The sequence below is a fragment of the Cyanistes caeruleus genome, chromosome Z, assembly GCF_971803275.1.
Source record: "Cyanistes caeruleus chromosome Z, bCyaCae1.hap1.1, whole genome shotgun sequence".
NCBI lineage: Eukaryota > Metazoa > Chordata > Aves > Passeriformes > Paridae > Cyanistes > Cyanistes caeruleus.
In genome coordinates, this window is record NC_141732.1 from 62,844,370 (window position 1) to 62,861,259 (window position 16,890).

A 16,890-nucleotide genomic window follows, 5' to 3' on the forward strand; every position below is an offset into this window, starting at 1 on the left:
AGAGTAAGCTCACCAGTATGAGAATACATTGGCATAAAAACCTTTCCATTCCACATTTCTCCACAAAGCAGGAAAACTGTGAATAGTAAAAGACCTTCTACAAAAATTACATACAGGGATACAGTTTGAATCTCTATGATATTGCTTTAGTTGAGCTTTGCTCACACATTCCTTTGTTCTAAACTAGAAAAAAAATGGGGAAAGCCAGTGTAGCATCACTTGCTCATGGCTTTGGCCCTCCTGCAGACCTCCATAGAGGAGAAAGCTGTTCAGATAATTTGAGAGTTTCTTGGGGAAAGGAAGATCCTCCAAAATTTCAGTATGCTGTGTTGAAACCCTGATGCAACTCTAGCCCCACAACACAGTCAAGAATCTTCCACAACTCTTAGTGTCTTCTCCACAGGAAGGAGGAGGAAAGAAGCTGTTCCCCACAAGCAGAACCACAGGGCAGAAGAGCTGAGTGACAACAGGGGAATGGTACACCAGAGCTTTGGAGATGATAGGAAGAACACTGAATCCTAAGGACATTTAGGAGTGGAAGAGTTTTTGCAGTTATAAAGATGGAATAATGAGCATAATCATGAAATAGCAGATATGATATCTAGGTAAGAGATCTGTACAGAGAAAAGCAGAAAATGAAAGGAAAAGAGTCACAAAGAAGAGAGGAGGTGCATGTCAAGAAATACTGTAACAAGTATCTTAAATATAATCAAGAAAACAGACCCACTATTATAGTGAGGATGTTTTGCCATAAGAACATCATGAAAAACTTACAAAGCACCCATTCTCCAGGTCAAATGGAAAGTTACAGTGTCAAGCACAACATAATTGATTCAAATAAAATACAGCTGTGGTGATTTCTGTGAAATTTTAGATATGATTTTGATATAAGAAGGAAATAGCAGTCTTAGCAGTGGTGTAGTTGCATATCATGCTATGATTCCATCACCTTAGATATTAATTGCCTCAACCTTCTAGGCTAGGCTTTGCTGCATAAATGAGACAATGATCAGACCTGAGAGAAAGTGGCTGAGCACCCAAATCCAGTTATTTACTGGAACAGTACAGGTGGGAATTTTGGACAGTCTTGGAAATCAGTCCAAACAGCTCCTGCTGTGTGTAGGCCTATGATAGGTGCTATTTATACGCTCGAATGTGCAAATAAACATCCATCTTCCCAAGAAGAGAATGGGGCATATATGTGAGCTCCTTCCAGGCAGTTTCTGCTGTAAAACAGATGCAGCTGCACATAGGTAAGATGGAAACTGTTCTAACAGGTGCAGAAATGGTAACACAGAAGAGTCTTTTGAAGTCAACTAAGACAGTTAAGAAAAGGTTTGTGCAGTTTCTGATAATTGCCATCAAAGCACTGTGGTATGTACAGAACAAGTAGGACCCACTGGATTACAAAAATTCAGCAGAATAGGAGTTCAGAACCTCATCTGATGCAGCCAAAAACACCATTACAAAGACCCGTGCAAGAGAGGCTCCTGTAGCCACCCAAAAAGCAACTGACTGTCCTGGGCAAGGGATTCAATTTCTCATGTGAGTGTTACCTTGTGAAAGATACCCAAACAAATTAGATTGGTTCGTTTGGCTGGTTTGTTTGTTCAACCAAAACCCTGACTGTGAAACAGTTTCAAGGAGTTATGCAGCACTTTTCCTAGCAGAGTGTGCCCGGAGTCAGAACTTGAACTCTGTTTGTTTTCATTCTGTTACAGAATATTTTGTAGATCTTTTTTCCCCATGACACCTCCTTCTCTCCTGACTCATCTTGTAATTATTTTGCTAATGGCTCTTAGACACCCTAAGCTTCATTAATCCCTATGTATGACAGCCTAAGTTCTATGACTTTAAGTACTTTCTTCAGGGCTTTTTTCCACTGCTTACTATTAACGGAGAGGAAACATTTTCCATGAGGGTATAAGTGTGAAGCAAGGCAGCTATCTGATGATGCCCAGGGAAGCAGACCTCAAAGAACACCATGCTCCCACCACCTGTGATGATCTGTACTGCTGATGTGGATGAAGCCAGGCAGGGGAGATTATTGCAAAGACATGACAAGCCCAAGAGGTAAGTGGGTAGGTAAGGCAGAGCAGAGTTGAAACTCAAAAATCCAAAACATAGAAGTGTTGCCTGAACATACGTACAAAGTGTGTGGTGCATGCAATACGATATTTAAATGCCTATTTTGTGTTTAATTTTATTTTCCTTTGATGATTCTTTCCCGCTTTCCCTACCACTGACTCAAAGAAAGCTGGCAAGCTCTTGGCAGCTCCTACAGAGCACTACAGCAGCAGAGCTAGACAAGGCACTGCCACGGTGCTGTTGTTCACCTGGTGATCTACAATGAATACAGAGCAGTTAGATGGCTTATCTGAATCACACAGCCAGAATTAGTGACTTTGTACCCTCTCTGTCTCACATGTGAGCTGGCTCTGTAGAGGCTCCTTCATGACTGCTCATTAACACTTGCTTATGTCTGCTTTCAAAACAGAGGGAAGAAAAAACACCCAGAAAGCAGAGTCATATGCAAAGAGAACATTCTGCACCCTCTCATCTTCCTGCGAAAATGTGACATCAAGAGCCCAGGCTAGACAGCAAATTTTAAGCACATTTCCACAATCAATACAGACAAGACCTATGCTGATGTTTCACCAGTTGATCAGGAAGGCATTTTGGTTTCAGTGTTTGACTACAACAAAGACAATTTAATTTATCACCCCTGATGTTATGTTTTACAGATGCCCATGAGGGAATGTTCTCTCAATAATTATCCTTCTAAACTTTCATGAAGACAAGCTTGAACTGTGGTCCTTAGTGCTGCTTTTGTAGTTGTCTTGTTCAATCCAGAATTGTGAAGAGTAGTAGGAGACTGCAGCATAAGAGCATGAAATGGCTGCAGGAAGCTGCTGCCTTTGTAAGAGTGGGATGTAAAAAGCAAACTCCAGGAAGCCATGGGAATTAATAATTTAACAATATCACTTTATATAAAGGAGTTAGTAAGGCCTTATTTTCTTGGAATTGCATCCTGTGGGCAGTTCTGAGGGGGCAGTGACAGGCACTTACCTTCTTGCCTGCTATAAATAGTGCCTAATAAGTTTTGCATTCACATTGCCTTGGCTGTCAGTCAAGGCAACTGCAAGATCTTTCTCCCCTGCTCAAACATCCACTTCCTCAGAACTGTCAATATCTTCTAGTCAAAGAGAGGAAGGACACACATGACATGACTGCAAAGGTCATCCCTCCTAGGAAACAGGGCTGAAAGCAGCTGGAGACCATTGCTGTTTTTCAAAGTATCTCCTACATCAGCAGCTATCTGGGTATGGCAGCAGTTCTGGTTTGCAATGCTTTGCTCTCTAGATCAGTAGCATGGGATTTCTCCTGTCTTAAAAAGCTCAGGTGCTGGACTGTGACAAGAAAATTATTGAAACAACATTAAGCCTCAGAACAGGACTCTGTTATCTCAATGAAGAGCAGTGCTTTATCACCATTCAAGACAGTGAATTAAAAAGAAGACATAGATTATTAATAGAAATGTTAAGGTATTTATCCACTCTTTAGCATGGATGAATTTATTAACAACAAAGGTAAAGGTGGCAAAATGTCAGCTGTGCCAAAATGGACAGATCCAAGGAGCAGTTACTGGTCATGCTTTAGCTAACATCTCATTTTCCAGTCTTTCAGAACAGAAGGTTTCATATAAATTCCAGTTGTACTGATTTCCATTGCACTTTCCGTAAACTTTTTTTAATGAATGAATTTGGGCAATAAATTAGATTTCTGGCAAAGATTTTTTTTTGTGTGTTTGCAGGAGACATGGGTTGAGCAAACTCTTGCTCCTCATTAAATAACTTTGCTGTAATGCAGCTTTCTGTATGTGAAGGCAATGGCAGGTTGGCTTTTCCCGCAGTAAAAGAACATCCAGGGAGACATAAGCCTGTAATTGTTCTGCCAATACCCTGTCTGCGTTGTAACTAAACAAAAGACAGGTATTTGTCAGTGCCGTCAGTCTGTCTCTTTCTCCTGGAACTAACATTTGACCATTAAAAAGAGCTAAAAACCAGTGAAGGATGGAAGTTTGAGCAGGCATATTGCAGCAGATCCCAATTATTTTCATTTTTAATGCAAAGTTAGATGCAGCCATATGTTCGTGCTCTCTAAGCTGTGGGTGACCCTGCCTTGTGCACCACAGCCTCCAGTCAGGCACAGAGGCAAAAGAGAACTTGCTGTTCTAGCAAACTGTGTGCTGAGGTGTCAGTTCCCACTTGGTTCTTGATTTACATGCCAAAATTACAGCACTAAAAATGCCTCTTCAGTTCAGTGCCTAAACTCACAGCTGCCTAGTACCCTCCACATGCCCACAGATGCCTAATGCGAGCGTTACCCCTGGGCTCATACTCAAGGCAAGTGAAGGTGTGCCCCAGTCCTGCTGCTGGGGAGCTGCTGCCTTGTGCCCCAGCCCTGGAAGGATTGGAGAAACACTCATGTTCCTGTTCCATTCAGCAGCAGGGCTGCTCTTGCAGGCTGGGTCAAGACCACATACAATTGCACCCTCTGTAAGCCCTGACAACAACACTGACAAATGTCCCACTTTCAGACTTACTGGCATGCTAAATAGTTTAATTTCAAGAAAGGCAATCACAGCTCAATCATGTCTCTGTTGTCTCCCTGGAAAAAACATTACCTACATAAAAATATGAGCCAAGAACAAAATGGAAACCAAATAGTCAGGGAAAGATGAAGTAAGAATTTTTCTTCTTGTTTTTGGTGGAAATTATTTTCAAAGCGCTGGGAATCAAGAGGAGAGAGAGAAAAAACATAAAGTAGGAATATGAGAAAAAGAAAGAAAAATAAAATGAAGATTGGGAGGGGTGGGGAGGGAGGGAGGGAGGGAGGGAAGGAAGGCAGGAAGGCAGGAAGGCAGGAAGGCAGGCAGGAAGGCAGGCAGGAAGGCAGGCAGGAAGGCAGGCAGGAAGGCAGGAAGGCAGGAAGGCAGGAAGGCAGGAAGGAAGGCAGGAAGGCAGGCAGGAAGGCAGGCAGGAAGGCAGGCAGGAAGGCAGGAAGGCAGGAAGGCAGGAAGGCAGGAAGGCAGGAAGGCAGGAAGGCAGGCAGGAAGGCAGGCAGGCAGGCAGGCAGGCAGGCAGGCAGGCAGGCAGGAAGGAAGGCAGGAAGGCAGGCAGGAAGGCAGGCAGGAAGGAAGGCAGGAAGGAAGGCAGGAAGGCAGGAAGGCAGGAAGGCAGGAAGGCAGGCAGGCAGGAAGGCAGGAAGGCAGGCAGGAAGGAAGGAAGGAAGGAAGGCAGGAAGGCAGGAAGGCAGGAAGGCAGGAAGGCAGGCAGGGAGGAAGGGAGGAAGGGAGGGAGGGAGGGAGGGAGGGAGGGAGGGAGGGAGGGAGGAAGGAAGGAAGGAAGGAAGGAAGGAAGGAAGGAAGGAAGGAAGGAAGGAAGGAAGGAAGGAAGGAAGGAAGGAAGGAAGGAAGGAAGGAAGGAAGGAAGGAAGGAAGGAAGGAAGGAAGGAAGGAAGGAAGGAAGGAAGGAAGGAAGGAAGGAAGGAAGGAAGGAAGGAAGGAAGGAAGGAAGGAAGGAAGGAAGGAAGGAAGGAAGGAAGGAAGGAAGGAAGGAAGGAAGGAAGGAAGGAAGGAAGGAAGGAAGGAAGGAAGGAAGGAAGGAAGGAAGGAAGGAAGGAAGGAAGGAAGGAAGGAAGGAAGGAAGGAAGGAAGGAAGGAAGGAAGGAAGGAAGGAAGGAAGGAAGGAAGGAAGGAAGGAAGGAAGGAAGGAAGGAAGGTCTTAATGGAAGAGATTGCACAAATGAGAAGAAAAAATATGGAGATAAGGTGTGTAGTTACACCTCTGAGGGGTAAAATTACTATCTCTCTGAATGGTAAGATGTGGAGGCACACTGAAGTCACAGTCACTGCTGACCATGACACATAAAATATTCAGAGGCCTTTGCAGGTTCCCTGAATACTGTGAGGGCTGGTTTCTGCTTCCCCTTGCAGAAGAGAATGTGAGAGCTCACACAGAAAGGCCTGTTTAATTTTGTTTTCTGACATTGAATGTTGGCTTCTAGGAGAAATAACATGCCAGGATAAATTTAGAAAGCAGGCAAGTGAAACCTAGGGCATGCTTAGACATGATGAGTGCCCCTAGCCATAGTTGATCCTGGATGGCAAAGCATATGGAGAACCTGAGAAATCAAAGAACACATAATAAGTTATGTCTCTAATTAGCAGGCATGGCAGAATGTCCCAAATAAATGGAAAAACTATGTAAAACTGCATATGCAACTATCCATTTGCCTATGCAGTTACTCATACTCTATTCAAAGGTCTGTGCACACCTCTACCTGTTAATCCTTAGCTGGAATATAGATAACAATATCAATGTATCATACACACCGTGAATAGAAGAACGAAGACATCAAGTCATCAAGTGACATGTGAGTCACTTGTTTTATTTCTCTTCTGACAATTGATACCAAACTTTTGTGAATGTATGAGTTTTGCTGAAAGGCACGAGAGCAATGTCTCAGAAAACTGTGTGAGTAATTCAGCCAGCAAGACTGCATACATTTTGCTTGTAAGAAATTCCAACTCTGTTTTACTAAAATGCTTTAAAGCATGTAAGTGCTGACTATATTTCTATTCACCCCATAGCCAATCCATGTATTGCTCAGAGCAAATATTTGTGAAGACAAAAAATATCATAAGAATTAAATCCCATACCTTTTTTTGGTAATAATTTGTGAATTATTTGAAACTTCTTTATATGTGATTGCCATGATTACCAAATCAATACTAATCTTGCATTAATTATTTCTCTCTATTGGCTGGTTTGTGACATTCCTACACATTCTTGGAATGATATTTATATGAGGAAAAGTTATGTGACTTTATTTGGTCTCATCTCTTTTAATTTCATTTTAACCTTAATCTTTTAATAATGCTATTGTGTTAAACAATCATGAACTGATTTCTGAGTAAAACACTTTAAAATAGTACTGAATAGGTTGATAAGGAATGACTAATGTATGTCTTTGTGTCTTTATGCCTGGAACAATTAAATATTCTGGGAATTACAATATGGAGAAAAAAGGAGTATGACAGAGCTCTCTGAAACCCAGAGAGGTACAGAGCAGATAACAGCAAACAATTTTACACTTTAAGAATATAACAGTGAAGAAAAGCCAAATAAAACTATCAGGGAGTCAGTTCAAAGGATATGTATATAACAAATAGACTGCATATTTAAAGGATGTTATGGGTGGTATGATTCTATATGGCTTTAAAGACATTATTCTACAAATCCACAGAAAAAATCAGAAAAAGCCTATTGAATATATATGTATTGCATATATACAATATCCAACAAATGTAATTTGCTATGGTCAGAGAAAGTATCATTGCCTGTTTGCCAGTATACGTCTTTCACAAAAGAGCTACTACACTGCTTTTAGCTATGATCCATGATGGTATTGCCAGTGTCATGCTATTAACAATAAATATTAAAAAAAAATCTTCAAACAAACAAGACGGATTCTGACCTCATAAACATTCTGTAATTTTCCTTCAAGGTCAGGTCTGGGTTCCTAACTATTCCTTCATTCTTTTATGAACTTTGAGTAGTGCCATGAGGAAAAGTATGCAGGGGTACCACAGGATACTTGAGCAGTTGAGCAGAACTCCTCCTACAGTAATGAGACCTATTGCTTGTTCATTTAAACCCCTTGTTTGGCTTACACTTGAGAAATAAGCCAGCACAGAGATTTAAATAAATTAATGATTACACCTTTTAATAAACTTTAAGGCCACACTTTTCAGAGTGGTCAGGAGCCAAAAGAAGGCCCCACTTTCCAATAACACTGTTCTCAACAGAACACCATGTTTCCCAGAGGGTTAAACGCCCAGTGCTCTTTTAGATCTCTTGAATATTCACCCCAGAAGGTGCATGTGTTCATTTTCTCAGTGACTTCAAATAAACAAGAGCTGAAAATAAAACCACACTTGAGAACAGAGGGTGTCACAGTGTAGTTTTTGTACAGCACTCATGAATTGTATTTGCTTGTGTCTGTGATCAACATTGAGTTCAAAGGGCCCACAGTTTTAAAATGTCTGGCTGGACAGAAAAATCTATATTGTTATTTCTAAAACTTGTCTGTAAGAGATGTTATCAACTCACTGCTAGATAAACAAAAGACAGTCCCATGTCTGTAACACAATGGGTGCCCTCCAAACCAGCCAGCAAGGCCAGTTCACTTACTGCAGTTAAGGGAAAGGCTTTCTTTTGCTCTTCCTGACACCACCTCACCCCCGTCTCTGGGCAGATTTAAGAAATGATTGCAGCTGTACATGTAAACATTTGTGTGTGCAGTCTGACTACAGTAAATGACTGGATGAGAGACACAAGTTATCTAATACAATAATCTGCCCTTGAGATAGCCACAGGATATATATCTGAGAGAAGAAACCCCCTGAGTAGATAAATATGGAAATAGAGGATAATCTTCTTCCATAAAGATTGAATTTTAAACCCCAGGAGTTAGAATTTGCTTTAAAGCCTGAAACATGAGTTTTGATATCTATCTCATTACTCTTTTTTTTCTTTTTGTCAAGCATTGGTTATTACATCTGGGGATTATTGACTGCATGACATGCAGAATTCCTTCTTGTCTTGATAAATTCATGACCTTGGGGATGCCTTGTCAATTCACTGCATTAATTTTTTTTTTTTTTTTTTTTAATAGGCATATGGTTCAAGGAATAGAAATTCAGATTTGTTATGTGACTTTAAAAAAATCTTCAAATTCTATAGTGAAAATTTATGGTTGTTGCTAAGCGTTTCAGCACCTTGTCAAAATCTGTAGTAAAAGTATACAGTTATGGTTTTGGGGTCCATTTGTGCCATGAATGCATTTTCCTATCTCCCACTACAATGAGTAAATATTAGAAACGGGAATAACAGATAGAGAAAAAAATATATAAAAATATGACATGGTATTTGTGCAAAGATAAAGATCTGCTGTTAATCGTTTTGTTGTAAGCACTTGGAGAAACTCAGTTCTTCAAAAATATTGAAAAATTTTCTGGATATAACCTTCCATTAAATATTTCCTTTCCTAAATCTTTCAAGGACTAACTCATAAAATAAGTAATAATATAAATTATATATTAGCGATATATTATAATTAATTATAATAATCATATTAATTATATACTATATCATTTTAATTTATTATTGATAATTTATTATAATTAACACTAATTATTACATATTATAATATATATCATATTATATATAAATAATAAAAAGTAATATTTAATGTATTCTTTCAAGGAGTTCTTTTACACATATGCAACACTTATTAAGATAGGTGCAAAAGGAAGGTATGTTAGTCTGATAAAATTTTTTAGCAGGAAAGGTATAAGTACAAAAATGTATGTTTCAAAAAACAAGGCCACTGACCTATGAATATGTATGACTTAAGAACCACCAGCATGAGATTAGATCTTCTCTTAAAACATCCTTTAATCTAACTACCTATATAGCAATCGTGACAAGGAGATCTTGGTTACACGTATTTTGACCAGACTGCACTTTTACCACACATATTTTTAAAAACAATAACAAATCCATGCCCATAATTTACGATTCCCTGTACATAAATTGACCTCTAACAATGCCAGAGTTTGATTTACACATCTGCTGAGCTTACTATCCAGAGATCAGAAAATTTGAAGGAAAAAAGAGGCTGCGTAGTAGTACTAAAATGATGCTCTTGAGATTTTCCATTAAAGTTTGGCCAGTGTCAGTTCAAAAACATTTCATGGTATGAAAAGATAACACTATTGTGTAGAAACAGAAACAGCAAAGGTGCTCACAGCTTGGCAATTTTCTGTGTGTACAGAATTTGCTTCCCAGAGGGAGACTTTATGAAACAAGTTCATATCTACAGTTCTGTGAATGCGCAGTCGATCAGTGGATGAAGTGTTAGCAGTGGGAGTTGAGTGGGTCAGCAGCACATTTCTGATTTGGATTATTGGTATTGCTAATCATAACCCAAATCTACTCAAGTTGCAAAAAGGTCTAGTAAGCTTTTTCTGCAATTTCTCTCTTTTTTTTTTTTTAATTTCCTTTTCGTTTTCCCTTTTCCTTTTTTTTTCTTTCTTATTTACTTTTATTTACTTGTTTCCTTGCTCCATATCAGAAAAGGCTGTAGAAATAAAAGGGAAGCAGTGTGTGACTATTCCTTTACAATGAGTGTGTCATGTATTTACAAGTACGGTAGCAATTAATGAAATTAATTTGTGCGTTCTCACAAGCAATCACAAATCTTTTGATGTGTCTTTTCTTACCAAGTTGCTCTGCTAAATGTTTTCCCCTCTCAGTGAAGATTACCCGCTCATCCTCCATGTCACATTTGTTGCCAACCAAAATAACCTGGGCATTATCCCAAGAGTACGTTTTGATTTGAGTTGACCTTAAAAGAGAAAGGGAGAGAGAGGAGTCAAAGCAAAGCAAATTCCCCTTAAGTCAATTTCAAACATAGTTGCAAAAAGGCAAAAGAGACAATACTTACTTTGACAACTAGGATAACATGATTCTGTTTAATCACAGATTTCAAATAAACTAAGCACTATCTGTCAGGTATTATTATTACAAAGACAATATCAACACAGGTTTTACTTCTGCTTGCTAAGAGTACTATTTTACCCTGCCATCTACATTCTTTCTATACTTTTAGAAAGAAGAGATGGCTTTCTCTCATTCTCACATTTTGATACAAAGCTTATAATCCGAAAACAGCTCTGAAAGAAAATCAGCAACATATTCATTTCTTATCTCTTACTTTATGATCAGAATGTAAATTTAGCAGCAAAACTTAAAAAAATTTCAGAGCTAGTCTGTCCTCCTTCTGCTGTTTCTCTCCAGCACATTCCTCTGCAGGTCTTTGATCTACCTTTTTTTAATGCAGTTGTGCATTAAACCATGGGAAGGGGCTGAGTTTGAACTCTGATTCTCCTTCCATTTAAATTATACAAGACTTAACCATAACTGCAGCTGAATGGAAGTACCTCAGGCCTTGAAACACCATAAGGAACGTGAGTCCTGGTGGTAAAACAGCTTACAATGCTCTCTTTGAATGTGAGCAGATAATGGGTGACTTAGAACCATACTCGTGGTACCTCTCAGTTGCTGCCTGCCACTATTCTCAGATCTGCTCTGTAGAAAGAAAGCTGGTTACCACCTTCTGACTGGGAGCAGCACCTACCCTTGAAGGTAACACAGGATGCAGGAAACTTACTCCAAGCACTTATGCTTTCTTTGTATTGGACTTGTGACTATGTCTGGCTCTAGGGTCATATTTTTTGCTGGGATATGGATATCTCTTCTGTCTCCATAGGATCAGTGGAAAGAGAAAAACACAGAGAGAATGCCTCTTTCTGCCAGCCTTTCCCACATCATTTCCTCCTTCCCTTCCTCCCTCTTTCCTTGGACAGTACAGGGTGCTTAGGAAAATGGCAATAGAATAGAAACTAACTTTAGAATAGAAACTAACTTCTATAACTACACATTTATGGCAAGATGTCTTGGAAGCTGGTCTGCATAGGTACTGCATGGGTACATTCACTAGTGACCCCTTCTCATAACAAAATCATCATTCTACATATTGAGGCCCTGCCTGCAAACTCTTCTGTTCAAAAAAAAGATCATGATCTACTCTGACAATGGATTCTAGTGAAAGACAGAAAATGGATCAAATCTCTCCAACTAGCTTTGCTTACTGCAAAACCAGAGGGATGACCATGGGCAAAAACTTCTATAGCTATCATTGTGACCCTGGGTCCAATGCCATTGCCTACAGGTTCCCTGCATGAGTCAATGAACCTCTAGGCCATGTCTGATGGGTTTGCAGTGCCAAGCAGAGAAATTTAAAGAGAAGGATCACTGCCTTTAGGAATGTTTCACTTTATCACAGTGACCAAAAAGAACATGATGCAAGTAAGTCCCAGACATTTTGTGCTACAGATTGTTCCCTTGGGCCTGTCCTGATCTTTTCTTCAAGAAGTGGACACTGTGCTATTTTAAATCTGTTTTAATAGTAATTTGAGTAGGTGTAAGGTACTGTGATCAAAGAGAAGTCAGAGTTGCCCATACACTTATATTTTACTAAAGATACCATTTCTCAGAATAAAAGGACAACATGCATTCACTTTGGCAGAAATATCCTTTTGGAATCATGCTGAGTGGTTAAGCAAAGTGGTATTATTATTGTGTTTTTTAACCAGAACTACATTTGTCACCACAGCAACTTTGCAAGTATGAGTACTTCAAATGTCAGAGTATGTTAGTCCATTAAGGACTCTCAAAGGGCTTAGCTCTGAACAATTATTAGTTGGGAGCCAATTTACTCCCCTTATGTCAGCAGGAAATCAAATACATTTCAAAAGCAAAATATACAGTAAAGATATTAAGCTTTACAGAAGGAATTACTTACATAATCTGTAAAGTTGAAATAAACTGGTAAAGAAATACAGCCTGAAGAAATATCATCACACAACCCTAAAGAACATTCATTCAGCCATGTTTTGCAGACTGCTTATAGAACTTTACACAAGTTTCTTTCATTAACAATATAAGGTCCCTTCATTTTACTGCAGCCAGATGTGATTGTTTTTTTATTCTACAACTACAAATGTCAGCATTCAAATTCTTCTCATTACCAAACCGACTTATTTTATCCATAGACATTTTTTAATCTGTCTTGCTTTTGTCTCATCTTCTAGTTATATTTTTTTAAGTAACAAGAAGAGATCTTACAAACAAACCCAAAGGTTTACATTTTGCAAAAGACTCTGTAGCGCAAAAATATAACTGTCTGAAAATTACTCAAATGTATTCACACCAAACACCACACCAGCAGAAGCTTGATTCAAAGGATATAATGGGCTTATCACTGATATGTTTTCTTTTAGACATATGGTATCACTATTGGCTTCTGTAGGTTTTGATTACCACAACTCTCCACTAAAGCAAACACCTAGGTTACTTGGAAAAAAGTTTTGCTTGCATATATGGCCTATGAGACTTGTGATTAATCCAAAACACAAACAATGGTCCTTGTAAAGAACTTCAGCCTCAGGAAGACTGAAGACATGAAAAGGCAAAGATGATGTTTGCAGTAAGCTGAAAAGGACAGTTCTTGTTCACTCTCAGCGACTTGGTGTATGTCAATAGTAATTCACCCTGTAAATCTTTCCCTTTCTAGTTTTATGGTAGGCAGGCAATCTGCACCATGCTTGAATTTTTATCATGTATAGACTCCAGAGGGGCAGATTAATGGAGGAGTGCAATGATCCATTACTTTACATGATCAACACCATGCTTTTTCTCCCTGTACTGCAATTCTACCCTATCCCTTGTTAGAAAAGAGCACTTGCTGAATGCAAATAAAAGCAATTCTATTGGCTTATCTTAAAATGGTGACATCTTCAAAGAACTTCCCAGGCAATAGTGGCAGGGGGCCTGTGTGTGCTCTTGGTCAGCTTGCAAGGAATTCTGCACAGTGTGACAGAGTGGGGTTAAGGAACACACAGCCCCAGCTGGCTGAGGCAGCTGAGATGCTGGAAGCCAAGGTAGATAGCACAGAGCAATATGGGGGAGCTGCTCTTGATGTTACTGCTGTGGAGACCAGACTGTGCACATTAGATCTGGTGATAAAAGCTTATCTGTACATCCAAAACAAGCACAGAGAGATTATGGCAAGAGAGAGAGAGCCCAAATAATATCCTGGCACTGGCTGTTCTCAGGCCTATTGCAGGAAACATCAGATTATCCAAAGCCTATGTCTACTAGCCTGGTGGAGCAGGAGTGCACTAAAGAAGGTTACCAAATTAAGACTTAGAAAAAGACCTGGACACCACATCCAGTTCCCTTCCAGGGTTGTTCTAAGAAAGTCCCATTCCCACTGTACAACATGAAATCCATCCCTTCAAGTCAACACTGGAGGCTTATTCTGGCCCAGCTGCCAGAAACTGAGGAGACTGGGATCCAGGGGCAGCTACTGGGATCCAGGGGCAGGTGGAGTTTATGGGCACAGGTGATGGAGGGAGCCACAATGTGTACATCTGCACAGACACATATTCTCATGAGTGGACCTTGATGCTGCGCTGCTTCAGGGGAGCAGTGTAAGGATGATGATGCACTTGGTGTTTGTGGGAGTGCTCTGGATGGTCCTGGGTGTTTTGGCTGCAATAAGTGTGTATATGGTCATGTGTACATGCATATATTTGTGTTGTAACTTTTTGAGTTATGTGTACATGGCCTGCTGGGAGTAGATCTTCAGCCTAACTACTGGTTAGATCTCGGGTACAGAGCTGCAGCAGCCTCTCTCCTCTTAGTCAGATCCAGCAGGATATATTTTCCCCTGAGTTCAGGCTTAATTTGGCTGTGCCTGGGTAACACTGCACTGCATCCTGGAGAAACTCCTACAGAAGACAAACCTATTTGCTGCATTCAATATATTTCAGGTTGTACCCACTGCTGGCATACCTTGAGTTTACTCCGAATATCTCTTCAGATGATCCCTTTTAACTAAAAATCATCTATGTCCAGGAAAAATATTCAAATAACCTGCAATAATCTCTAGAATATTTCTACCCACAGACTGCATGGAAGGCAAGCAAATATACCTAGTAAAGACATGTCCATAGGGTAAGCATACCAGGAATATGAACTGTTACAGACAGTCTCAATCTATTCTCCACTCTTTGGACTTCCAAAGTCCTCCAAGGATACTTCCCTACCATAGAGAGGCTTGTTTCTACAGGCTTTTTAGATTAATTATGTAGTAAGCCACATGCACAAACAGCAAGAGAAGCACCCTAACAAAAATGCTCCAGAGGGGGCTATGTAAAATATTTATTCCAGCAAGTTTGGGAAACATGTACTTCTTATATTTTGATTCATGAAAGGAGTACTCAATGAACTAGGGTGCATCATCTTGCCAGAGAAAAAAAAAAATTAAAATCTAAACCTATGGAAAAAACTTCATACAAACCAAAACCAAATTAAAGAAACCTCTAGCAAATTGGGGAGAGTGGTGTGTGTGTGTATGTTAAAGTTACTGTTATACTGAGTCCACTGATTAACACTTAAAATTCTCCCATCTCTGTCTACAGCATGGTGACTGCAAACTCCATTAGCTGAATTATTTGAGGTCACAGTGCAGTGGTGGGATCTGAGGTGGAGCCCATGTTATCTATTCTTTCTGTTTATTTGGTGAGAGACAGTATTAGAGAAGCAATTGTGAGTTTAAAAAGGTTTCCAAAAGTTTTTGGTGTTCCCAGATGAACGTCCTGTCTTTATTTGCTAGTGTGCCAAGTGTCCATGCCTCTATGAGCAGGAAGGGTTGCTCTCCAGCTTTGTCAGGAGACATCATTTTCCTTCTGTAATTGAAGCAAGGAAAGGTCTCTTTCCCCCTTTTCCCAGTCTCCATCCTGTGATGTGGGAAGACACACCACTGCCCTCTCCAACACCTTATACAGACAGGCATGGTAAGGGGAAACTGTCATTCACATACTTTCAGAAGATGGGATCATGCCACGAATCCTTTCCCACCCTCCTTGTCTGTGAGGAGCTCTGACACACCTCCCATTCAGGCCTTTTACACAGTCTAAAGTCTCCTTCATATACAACCAAGTGTTTATTCTACACTTCAGTGTACACCACAGGCTCCTTTCTTTTTCCCATGCCCTCCGTGTCTCCTAAATATGTCTCCTCTTACTATCCCCAGAAATACTGATAGGTTATGTGCCTTAAGAATACCCCAGCATCTTGCAGTTTACCTATTTCCCCTCTCTCTCATGCTTATCTTTCGGATGTGATGAAGATGGGGTATATGTAGGATTAATTCTGTACGGCACATTACATGACTGCAATGCTCAGTCTTGATGGCCATTTGGAATCTGGCTCTGTACCAGCTGCTCTGCACTGGGTGCTTAGACCTTGCTGCAGGCAGGGCAGGGAGACAGGTGGCCTCAGGCTTTTCATCTGTTCTCCAGTAAATAATCTAGTATTAGTGGGAGACAAGCCATTCAAAATACATAAACCTACCAATCAAAACCCCAACTCAGCTCTCTGTCTGGGATTATGAAGTTAGTACTAAGGTTAAAAATTTGAAGCTGTCTTAGCAAAAACAAGACAAAGGGTCTTGGTGTGCTTGAATACTAAACTTTTTGTGGCCACAGTTATTTACATAGCAGGAATAGACTAGAAATTAATAGTAATAATGTCAGTAATAATAAAAAGAAAATGTTAAAATTTGCCAGATTTTAATAAAACTGATGGATAACTAAAGCCATACACATAAATAGAACTATCTTTAAGAAACAGCTCGGGATCTTTCCTCCTCTACTGACAAAAAAAATCTGGAGATTTGCAACTTTTGAAATTTCTCTACGTGTTTCATCTTTCTGGTGTGCTCTACCCGTAAGCCATAAAATCACCATGATTGTAGCTAATACAAATACTTTCATCTCCTGCATTTATGGACCCCTTAATAATTATTGGAGCCATTACTGAAAACGGTGGAAAGCAATGGATAAGATAAATATTTATCAAAATAAAAAGCTGATGTAGATGAACATGTGACCAGAATGAGGAAATTGCACCTCAGTCATTCTCAAGGAGCGTTTCTATCCAGAATTCATGATATATTGGATTTGTGATGTTTATTTTCAGTGATGGCGCCGGCATCCACTGACTGCAAGTGCTTACGAACATATGATAGAGAATAGGCAAAGACATCCCAGAAACACAGAAGTATTGAAAATCGATGAAAAAGGAAAATGAAAGGGGGACAAAAGTGGGAAAAATAAATTTACTCCACCCT

General features: G+C 39.9%; 1 protein-coding gene across 1 annotated transcript in view; it reads right to left on the minus strand.

The window, feature by feature from the left end:
* The window catches only part of RAB3C (RAB3C, member RAS oncogene family), a 134,434-nt gene that overhangs the window by 9,871 nt on the left and 107,673 nt on the right, over positions 1-16,890 (minus strand). The window contains exon 4 of the mRNA XM_086868285.1: positions 10,352-10,476. Within this exon, the coding sequence (XP_086724411.1) occupies positions 10,352-10,476 (125 nt within the window). The remainder of the gene's footprint in view (positions 1-10,351; positions 10,477-16,890) is intronic.